The sequence below is a fragment of the Halichoeres trimaculatus genome, unplaced genomic scaffold, assembly GCF_033239565.1.
Source record: "Halichoeres trimaculatus isolate MK-OKI-2021-1 unplaced genomic scaffold, fHalTri1.1 fHalTri1_scaffold_9, whole genome shotgun sequence".
In the NCBI taxonomy this organism is placed as follows: Eukaryota; Metazoa; Chordata; class Actinopteri; order Labriformes; family Labridae; genus Halichoeres; species Halichoeres trimaculatus.
In genome coordinates, this window is record NW_027437188.1 from 7134104 (window position 1) to 7145365 (window position 11262).

Consider the following 11262-nt stretch of genomic DNA (forward strand, 5'->3'; position numbering starts at 1 on the left):
AACAAATAGGCATAAACACAACTGTGAGAGTTCACATTAATATTTCAATCCCCCAGCGTGTTGTAAATGTTTCTCCCCGTTGTGTGCGACAAATTAATATTCTCTGTTCCCTCGGCGCAGAAACTGCAGCAGAAGAAGAGCGAGCGTGGAGATGCTCCCATAACACAACTCTACTTCCTGTTTGAGAGAAAGCCACAAAAACCTGTGACCTAGAGACGACACCTGGCATACACACACAGACACACACTCCTTAAACACTCCTCGAACATTGTGAAGAGCACTACTTGTGTGCATCTGTTATTGTGACAAGTTACATTTTCTTAACTGTGCACAAAATTGCTTTTACACACATAAAGACTCATAAACTCAATAACCTTATATAAAACATAAAACCTCTCTATCCTCTTCGTATATTGTTCATAATGCACTTAGAGCGCCATCTGGTGTGTGCAAAGAAAACTGCACCAACTCCTTCTATCACTTCATACAATTTCAATATTATTTTTATTAGACAGCCTCTTTTATACACATATACATATGCATACAAATATACATTACATGACATGTTACATGTTCATATATCTATACTTATACTCCATCTTATTTGGACGTTACTGCTCGGTTTAACTGTTAAATCTCACATACAGTACATCACCTTGCATATTCTGGTGTAAGCATAGAACATTTAATGCATTCCAGTAATGCAGCGGGGAGGAGGACACCATGAGCGCGTGGTTACAGGAGGGAAAAGATGTCAAAGATAAAAGATTGAAGCATTTTTATACTTTGGATTTTTAGGACAACACATCAGCAGTGTATTGATCAGAGCACTTAATCCAGAGAGACAGAAACACTGATGTTTTCATGATTTATGAAGAAGACATTTACGATAGTTTGTAGTTCTGGATGTTGTAGTTTTTGATTCCTTGTTTTCCTGAAGACTGATGATTGGCTGATCGACTGGTTGGCAGTTGGTTTGTGTTCCCTCTTGGACAGCAGCACTGTTGTATTTTTTGCATGCATTAACAGTTCATGTGCATGTTTCTGTGTATCACTGAGGCCAGTCAGAGCCAGATCTCCTCACTGCTTGTGCTGTTCACCTTGTAGATGTAACCCACCATGGGGTATCTGGCAAATCCTGCAAATCATCAGGGAGAAGCATTCATCAGAAACACGACACACAGATCAGAATTATAAATAATAATAATAAAAAAATGGATCAGTATCAGAGTGCATTTCCCTCACCTCTGGCAGCGTAGGCTAAAGACAGATCTTCCTCCTCCTCTTCTTCTCTCTTTTCTCCCACACTGTTCTGCTGGGCCACCTCGCGGGCTACAAAGAGTGATTCAAGAAAGGGGGAGGACACGACAAAATGTAAAGGAGACAATGTGAATTTTAGAGAAGAGTTCAGCATTCATTTTTTTCTTAGTGTAAGTTAAATATGGTGGAAAAATACCACAAAGGTTTCTTTAACCGAAGCATAAACCTACAGCCAAGAGATCAGGGGTGTGCACAGGGGCCAGGAAGGGGGACAGTTGCCCCCCTTCGTGGCCTGATTGTTGAAAAACTTGCGCTAAGTTGCCCACTTGGGAGCCAAAACATGTGCTTCAGTGCCCTCCTGTTTGAAGAAACGCAGTAAACTGCTCTTGGGCGGGAAACAAACGCTAAACTGCCCCCTTGTGGCTGGTTAAAACATGATAACCTGCCCTTGATAATGCGTTGAACTCAGCGCCCTTTTTAGTGGCGAGGGAGCGCTGTATCTGCATCCTTTCTTTTTGCCCTTGCCATTTAAAAGTCTGTGCACGCCACTGCAGAAGCTAGTTAAACGCTAAAGCTAAACTGAGGATGAAGACTTGTCTATAGGCAAGATACTCTGCCAAAATGATCCCAAAGAGTCATTAGTAACTGAATGTGTATGCATGAATTTACTGATCGCAACGAAGAAAATGGCTATGGGTGCAGATCCAATATACAATCAAGACTTGGCCCTGTAAGATCAATATTCTTGATAAAAAAAAATAACCCAAAAAATATCATGACCACTGATGTGGGGCGTAAAGGCTGGCTTGAGTAGTTGGATTTTCTCATAGGTGAGAGGCCGACACATTAGGCAAACTAGAAACAGGGCAGCTCAGCTGACAGTGGCTCAGTGTTCAAGGGCTAAGAGCTGAGCTCACACAAACTCTTCAACATTAGAATTTTCCCTTTTCAACAGTCTGTTTATTTGCAGATTGTCTTGAGGGACTTGTACGTTATTTACCAAAGATATGTTACAGTTTGATTCTAAAACACAATGAAATTCAGTCGTTGTGCTGCCCATCAACAAACTTAAACAAAGCAAGCTGTGGATATTTATGGCTGAGAAAAATGAAACAAAAAAATCATAATAACTATGCTATAATGTGGCTAATCTCTGTTAGTGTTATTGTTGCTCCTCAGTAAAGTTCCCTGTCCAGTTTTCCTTCGTTCCACAAGCGATTACATTTTTAAATGAACAATAAGGAACAGTTAAAATTGGTCTAGCCGGTCTAGACCAGCCTGCCTCTCCATAACCACATTGCTTCCTTTGCTTTTGCTTTTTTTTCTCTTCCCTTTGTGAAAGCATTGTTTTTTCATGTTTTTCAGCTGATTTTGTTGCCAAATATCTGTGATCCCTGCCACACCCTAATTTCCCTACGGGGTCAAATAAACTAAACTAACTAACTAACTGTGCATGCTGTCAAATATCTGCAGAGGATTTACATTCAGGAATCTTTCTGTTTTATTCACCTCATAGCATGACTGCAAAATTCAATAATATATATATATATATATATATATATATATATATATATATATGTGTGTGTGTGTGTGTGTGTGTGTGTGTGTGTGTGTGTGTAAAAAATAAAAATCTAGAAATCATAAGTATATAATATTACAAATAAAAGTAATGATAACAATGGTTGAATATGCAAAATAATTTTTTTCTTCTTTTTTTGGACAATTTCACATGAGGCTGAAGATTTGGTACAGTTAAATGAGCTCTGAACAGTTAAATGTTATGTTATCTTTCCCGTTTCTCCATTTTAAGCCTTCATCAGTCTCACAGAAACATGAGCCTCATGTCAGTGAAATCCATTAGAGCAGGACTGTCCAATTTGGGGCCCATGGGCCAAAGTTGGCCCGCCAGTGATTTTTTTATGGCCCGCTGCCCATGTTTGAATTTTTATAATATATACTTTTTTTAATTTACATGATTATTTATCCACTGCAAGCAGCCTGAATTTCTTATTTATTTTTTTATTTATTGTTGCACTTCCTCTCCTGACCACAAATTAACACTGTGTTACATTGGGAGTAGGGTGGCTCTAGTCATGTTAGCTCAAATCGTGAAGTCCATGACTAGAGTGAAAGGGTGCAGGGTCATGGCTGGGATGGAGTGTATAAGACAGTGACACTCTGACAAGAGAAAGTTCAAAATAGTTGAGAACATGTGTCATTTTTTACAGAAACTGATTCTACATAAGTATGTCTAATATAGGCAGAAAGTCGCAGTTTTGTAAGAATATAGTCTTTGTAAATTATTGTAAATACAGAAGTCATTTATAAGGGAAAAAATCTAAAGCAGTTTTCCAGTTTTATTACTATTCCTCATTTTAAAAGGATGGAACATGCACTATTTTGGTTTCATAGGAGCATGCTGTGTCACATGTTGTTCAGGTTATATTGCACTAAATGTCTTAAAAGACACAGGCCGAGTATTTGTGCCATATAGATGTTCAGTGACTTTGAAATACAGGAAAGCAAAGTGTTTTCATTTTCAAAATTACTTGTATGAGTATTTATTTTGCACAATTATGCTATAGGCGATCCTCCGCCCTGATTTGTTCACAGAGTTCAGTGCTCCTGGAATTTGTTTAGGGCCAGTGTATCTCCTCTAACAGAATGCATAGCCAGAACAGCCCACTAGGGGGCAAAAACATGTACCACAAACCACTGAGACACAATGACTTTGTCCCCATCAGTGCCTGGCACACACTGATAAAGGCTGCGATTCAGCCCTAATATAAATACTGTCTAATGCTGCATTTTAATTCTTTATTTATTTTAATTATGCATGCGTTGAGTTCTTATACTGGGCTCCATGTTTGCCAACCTACAGAGCTGAGTATTGCTTGTGGAAAAAATATGAAACACTGAGTTGAGTGATGTGTATAGACTGCCTTTTTTATTCAGAGATAAAAATCAGTCATTTCAACACCACAGTGTAAAGTGTGGATGTGTCAGGTCATTCTTACCTTTTCTCAAGGTGCTGAGGTCGTTGAGCTGCATGTTTGAAGGCAGAGACATGTTCTCTCTGGGGATGTGGATCTTATCTGTTTTCTCCACCTTCAGAACGGCAGAGTCACTGCAGAGAGACAGAGGAGAGGTATCAAACCTGGATCAGAGGAGCTGTTGGTCTGCAGCGTGGACATAAAGAATTCATGAGAAACAAAAATGCTTCCATCACTGTTTTCCTCCCTGATGACTTGAGATGCTGAGATTGATAAGACCTCGACTTGGTGTCAGTGTTTTATCAGTAAAGCAGAGGTAGCACTTCTCTGATACTCAAAACTTAACCCAAAATTATATATTTCACCATCAAAGTAGCAATTTTGGAAGAAAAGTTTATTTTGTAGGTATCTGTTTTTTTATCAACAGTGTTTACTTTAGCTGCTGAGGATGAGAATGAAGCTACAGGCAGTTGGTTAGTAAAGTTCAGAGACTGGAATCAGAAGGACTAAGTTCTTCTGCAATGCTACCGAAAGCTAACCAGAGACTATCAATCCAACCTCCTTACACTTTTTTGTCTCTGCTTTTTTGTCTTTTCTTATAAGTTTTCATTGGCATCATGACAATACATATGTTTCTAGATGGAGGATTAAAACTCAGCATGAACATGTTTTTGGTGGTTTAATCTGTTTGCAGTCTTTATGCTACGCTAAGCCAGCCAGCCACCAACCTCTAGCTTTATATTTATAGTAAACACATGAGTTACTGTTGTATCCTGAGTCAGTAGAGAAGGAGCAAAATATCTACCACACTATCATTAGACCTTCTCTTTATATCACCTTTACGGAGGCCTAATCATGGAAGGTCACTTTTATAGTTTATAGCAGTGGTCCCCAAACTACGGCCCGGGGGCCGGATACGGCCCGCTTACACATTTTGCCCGGCCCCCTGAGCAAAACCAGAGGCGCATTATGTGTTTTTTTTTTAGCCTGGCCCCATGATCGAGACTTACGCGAGCATAAATTATATCTTTTTACTCTACCTTTCTGCAGTTTGTGCCCTATCTGAAACCCCTCCCTTGAAAAAAAAAAAAAAAAAAAAAAAAAAAAACATACTGTTAGTGATATGTACTGTGCTGGTAGCTGTTGTATCACTTAGTTTGGTTTCTTAGCCTGCTTGCTTTCTGGTTTTCACAGTGAAGTTAATGAGAGAGAGCTGCAAACAGTGGAGTCTACTGGAAAGTTAATATTTCATGGTCTTTTTTCAATAAAAAACCTGAAAAGGGTCATTTAATTGTTATTTATTTCATAAATAGTGTTATATATGTCATTAACAGTGTTATTATTTATATTCTGATTTTTTTTCCTGTCAAGATTCCAGAAAGGGTTATTAATATTTGGTTATGAGTGGCTTTCCGGGAAACAATAAATATTTACGTTTGGACACCTCTGTGATTGTCACACTTTTTTTTGCTAACTGACCCTGGCCCCTCGTCAGAGAAGGGAAAAGTTGTTTGGCCCAGACGGGAATAAGTTTGAGGACCCCTGGTTTATAGGTAACTTCTGCTCAGTTCGGGGTTGGATCAGTGCTTGGTCAAATAATATATATATAATAAATATATATCTACATTATTTTCTCCTTCAGTATTACTTGCTACTGGTAATGCTTTATCTCCATCATAGTTTTGTGTAAAAAAAAAAAAAAAAAAGAATTCTAAAAGCAGAGGTCTTCATTTACCTTTTCTTGGTCATCAGAATTTCCACAGGCTCATCTGAAACATAATTCACAAAGATGTTATTTTCCTGTTAAATGTAACATATAACACATCATGCTACAGTCACTCTGATTTCTCACCAATGGACTTGGTCTTGTTTTTTTGCATGAGGCAGAGAACTATGAGACTGAGGATGAGGAGGGCCATGAAGGCCATGGCTCCACCAGTCACTATTCCCAGCATGGGCACCTCCACGCGAGACTGCAGGAACTCTGGAGAGGAAGAGGAGGAGGAGGAGGAGAGTGTTAAAGGAATAATCTGACCCCCACTTTGGAAATACAGCTGATGGACCGTCCCTGACCTGCCAGTGTGAGGTTGCTCTGCACTGTCCCCACGCTGTTACTGGCATTCAGCGAGATGTTTCCTGATAAGCTACTGAGCATGACCCTCAGCGAGTGATTGGTCAACCAGGGGTAGTTTCGCGAGTCCAGAATGAGAAAGTCTGAGGTGTTGGCAACCGGCTGGCCAGACTGGTCCACGAAGGTGAGGGTGGCAGGAGGGTTGGACTGCACCAAGGCGAAGAGGACCAGGGTGAGGCCAGGGTCTGAGGTTTCCCCGTAGTGTGCATTCACCCTGAGGATCTCTGGCTGAACTGGAACACAGAAGAGCACAGGAGGAATGACTCTGCACTTTGTAATCAAACGACCTTTACTGTCTCTCGCTCCTCACGCAGACTCACACTGGACGTTGAGGGTGATTGTGGCGTTGTAGCTCTCTCCTGTCTTCGGGTTGGATGCCACACACACCAGCTCCCTGTGCCACTTCCTGGCGTGCAGAGAGAAGGTGCTGTTTTGTTTGTTGCCCCGTCTTGTGACCTCAGGAGTTTCCTTTGATGACATCACCAGGCGCCCACGTTTGGGCGATGGCGCTTTCTGCTGCTCCCCATCCAGGTACCAAGTGAGCAGGGCAGGGGAGTGTGGGTCCCAGCCATCTGATTGGCAGCTGAAGCGGTGTGTCATGTTCTCCTGCAGTGTCAACGCTGCCCGGTGCCACCCGTTAATTTTGGGGGCGGGCTCGATGGCACCTGTAAACAGAGTGGGAGTACAAATGAATGCAATCAAACTTAATCTGACCTGGAGTGAAAGGAAGCAGAGTGTATTCTGAGCTACAGTGTACACTGATTTTTGTTGAGCAACTGCAGCTGCAAAATGAACAAAGTTTTTTTTTTTTTTTTTCTAGAGATACACAAAAGTAGTAAAGCATGAAGCTAAAGCTAGCAGCTGGCTAGTTTAGCCCTGCAGGACCAGCTCATTAGCCTAGCTTATCATAGACAGACCAACTCAGCCTTTAAATCATGAATTCCTAAACTCAAAACTTAATAGATCACAGCTTTATATTAGGTTTGTTTGTTTGAATTAAATAAACACTGATTTAAGATAAATGCACAGTTTTTGTTCGGAGTTGCATCTGCTACATTGTGCTAGGTTATGTCTTGGCAGCAATAGTGTTGAGCTATCTACCCTGTCTTTATTAACCCCCCCCCACACACACACACACACACACACATCATTTTCTAATGAATCTCACCATTGAATTTTAAAGCTTTATTTAATGATCCAGTCAAGTAAGTTGCAGATGGATGAACAAAGCAGATTTCAGTCTTTATGCTCAGCTAAGCTAACTTGTTGTAGCTTGATGTTCAAGACTAATATCTGATATAAATCCTCTCAAGTAATTAATATTGGAAAAGCTAATTTGACAAAATGTCAAACCACTTATTTGATGCTGACAAGATGGCAAGTGAATCTGGAGGGGCAGAGTGTTACGGATATTCAGAGGTTTTGATTTACAGCAAGTGGCAACCTCCAGTCTAAAAATAAGAGACAATGTGCTAAAATCTGCTGTTGCTTGATGCTTGCTCTGGAAGTACCGGAAGTCTCATACACATCAAGCCAGAAATAGCGTTTTCACAGTAGAATAAACATATTTACAGCCTGGTACAAAAAATGTCTCCCATCTGAAAAGCTGATTTCCCTATCAGTACACTGCACAGGAAGGTGATTTTTTTGTCTAACTCAGCAGTTAAGAAGATATTAAGATCCAATTAGAGGCACAGCTCAGCTCACATGACTGACGGTCACCCTATAGCTGTTGGTGTGAAGGCTCCAAGCCCGCCCTGTTTCCAATTTGGCCCCAGCAAGTTGATTTGCTTCAAAAATCTGTTTCAGAAATAGACAGGGAGGGACATTACCAGGGCTTGACATTAACTTTTTTGCTCACCAGCCACTGTGGCCAGTGGTATCCCAGAGTTACTAGCCACTCAGTATTTTCACTGGTCAAAATTTGTTGTTGGATAATTAAGTTCAATATGATTAAAGCTGATGATGACATGCTTAAGTTTACTTAAAACAGATTTACAACCTCTTTAAATGTGAATGACCCCTATGCACACTCAAAACAAGACTACATCAATGTTAAAATCCACAGATCCTTAATCAGGTATTCAGCTCTGATAAAGTTGTGTGTAACATTGTGCTCCTTTCATATGAAAATATGCAGTCTATTAAGACATAGTAATTAAAATAGTAGTTTGTTATTGCTTATAATAAAATGGTAAAGGGATTAATTTAACGGATAAAAACTCAGCAAGAGACACTGTCGGGGTGTTGTGGCTAAATCTTTTCACCAGAGTCTGACCTGACCCCTGTCAGCAGTGACGTCGCAAAGTCTTGCACGAATGGACCAATAATGAGCAAACGCTTTATGCAGGCAGTACTCATGGGAGTTGTAGTGTCGTGGTCTTATATTGCAGTTGGCTTATTATTTCAGATGCCGTTTGAGAAAACTACAATTAAACGTGTACATAAAATTCAACCCGCCAAAGTGGCCAGTGGGAGTGGCTGTGTTACCAGCAAGCCGGGACCACTGCCGAAATCCACCCGCATTTGGCCGGTTGGCCGGTGTTAATGTTAAGCCCTGGACACTACATCCATTCATTACACAGTCTATGGATTTTAGCCTATGAAATTGCTGTAGGAATAGCCAAGTCTGGCGGGGATAAATTGGAGGCTTGACCACCTCCTGGTCCTAGCTCTATCTTCCATGTCTTCTTTCTAACTTTTTTTTTACTGACTCTTCCTCTCTTTGCTGGGTTTGGTGGTTGGGGGCGGTCAAAGGTAGCATTGGTGTCAGTGCTGTGACTACGTGGAGCTCTCATAAAAGCGAGCCTGGGTCCGTTAGATGTGATGACGCTGACTGGGTTGGGTTAATTGGGGTGTTCTGCCGATGGACATGATGGATGGCGAGCGCTGGCATGAAGAGGCAAGGAGGTCTCTCTGGGACACCACAGCTAACTGATACGCCTTTCTGAGGTGTCGCTGGCCTAACTTAACAAAACATCACTGACAGGAGGTGCCTACTTGATAACTCCAGTGATATTCTGGCTGTTTCTGCTTCAGACTTTGGTTTTAGGAACCAATTAAGGCACTTGGAGATAGGAAACTCATAAGTACAGGCACTTGTGGGTGGGTTTCTTTACTGATTGCTCCTTTAGAAGCACAAGTATGTGTTGTGCTACTTTAAAGAGCTCTCCATGCATTTTACAGGGTTATTCTCTAGCATTCAGTCTGTATTTCCCTTTAAAAGGATGTTTTTTCTAAAGTCAAGTTTGTTTTCGTCAGGCTTGCTTGAATGTGATAAGGCATCAGCCATATTTATGGTTCACGTCCAACATTCTCATTGAAGTAGGTGCAGTGTGATAACCTTAAGTACAGTTCTGGAGGAATTCCAGCAGTGCAAACAGAGACAGCTCATGTGTACTACAGCAGAATAATGTGTGACTTACCTGTCCAGGATAGGGCCAGAGTGTGTAGAAACACAACAGCAGAGCCTGATGCCCATCGTCTCAGACACCCACGCTCCATACTGGCCCAACGGAGCACCACAGGGACACACACATCTACCTCCTGAGAAGAAACAACAAGCAGAGAACTGACCTACAATGCTGTTTATTTACACTGTGTATGATCCATGAGTAAAATTCAATAGGATCTCTATTGTTCTACAAAAAAGACCCTGGTGGGATTAGTGGATCTCTATGTTAAAAAACTTTAATTTCATTTTCAGATTTTAATCCATGCCTATTGAGGGAGACAGAGCCTCTGATCAGCTCAAACAGTGACATTCCTCTCACTTTCACAATGATTCACTATCTGTGCAGCTTTGATTTGCACCACTTAGCCCACCACTACAATACTAAACATTCACAGGCCTGCTTGAATTGTTTGTGCACAGGCACACACAGTAAGTGCAGAGAATGAGTAATGTCTTGTGCTTGCTTTGCTATTTGGGTCACGTGATCTGTGTGAGAAACCCGGACGAGGAAAGAAAAAAAGCAGGAACTGAGCCATGAAGGAAACACTTGCAATCCTACACTTCACAAAACAACCTCGGAAATTCTTTTCACAATTGCACACATGACACAAGGTGTTCAGCTCGTCGCCTTTTTGGCTGAGCATGCTGGGATTGCACTGACATGCAGAGAAATGTGATGATGAGGCAGTTAAGGGTTAAACATTACACTGTATGTCTACCCAGAGGCTGCATGCAGGCATTTCAGTGCAGATGTGTGCACCTAGATAGAGAAAGAAAGCCCTCCACAACGCGTTCAGTATTACCTCAGCCCTTTCTGCAGACGCTGCTGTGATTCAGCCTGCTGGAGCTCCATGGCAGCAGAGGAGGAGAGGAGGGAGAGTGAAGGATGGTGATAACAGCGGAGAGATGAGAGGCAGCCCTCCCTGACTCAGTTGCTTTCCCATCTGCGTACACTCATAGAATTACACACACACACACACACACACACACTCTCACACATGCACACATTCACACACAGGGCTCTCTGCAGGGTACGGCAGCTCCAGTAGCAGCGTTCACTAGCTGGCAAGGCTGGCTGACGCAGGCAGTCACGCTGCCGCCACTCCAGAGAGGAGAGAGTGGGATGGGAGGAGGAGAGGGTGAGGAAGGGAGAGGAGGAGAGAAAAGGAGCAGAGATGCTGAGAGGATGGAGGGAGAGGAGGAGAGAATAAAGGCAGGGAGAAAGGGAAAGGAGCAGAGGATGCAGAGAGAAAGGGAAAAGGGAAAGCAGTGGGCGCAGAGTCGTGACAGAAGCAAAAAGAGCCAAATGGGAGAGAGGAGGAGGATTCACAGGCTCAAACACAATGGAAGGAACTGGATGCTCAACATCAATGTTTGATGATCTGCTGGGTGGTTGAAGACAGAGCTGTGGTGAATAGAGTGTT

General features: G+C 41.8%; 1 protein-coding gene across 1 annotated transcript; it reads right to left on the reverse strand.

Annotated features, from left to right (window-relative positions):
- Positions 1 to 486: 486 nt before the first annotated feature.
- tmem25 (transmembrane protein 25) lies at positions 487 to 11061 on the reverse strand. Its single transcript, XM_074678792.1, has 9 exons — positions 10642 to 11061; positions 9810 to 9930; positions 6705 to 7049; positions 6327 to 6617; positions 6106 to 6237; positions 5989 to 6022; positions 4278 to 4387; positions 1246 to 1332; positions 487 to 1138 (listed from the first exon to the last, which is right to left on the reverse strand). The coding sequence occupies exons 2-9, from the start codon at positions 9886 to 9888 to the stop codon at positions 1065 to 1067; spliced, it is 1152 nt and encodes a 383-aa protein (XP_074534893.1). The 5' UTR covers positions 9889 to 9930; positions 10642 to 11061; the 3' UTR covers positions 487 to 1064.
- Positions 11062 to 11262: the final 201 nt, after the last annotated feature.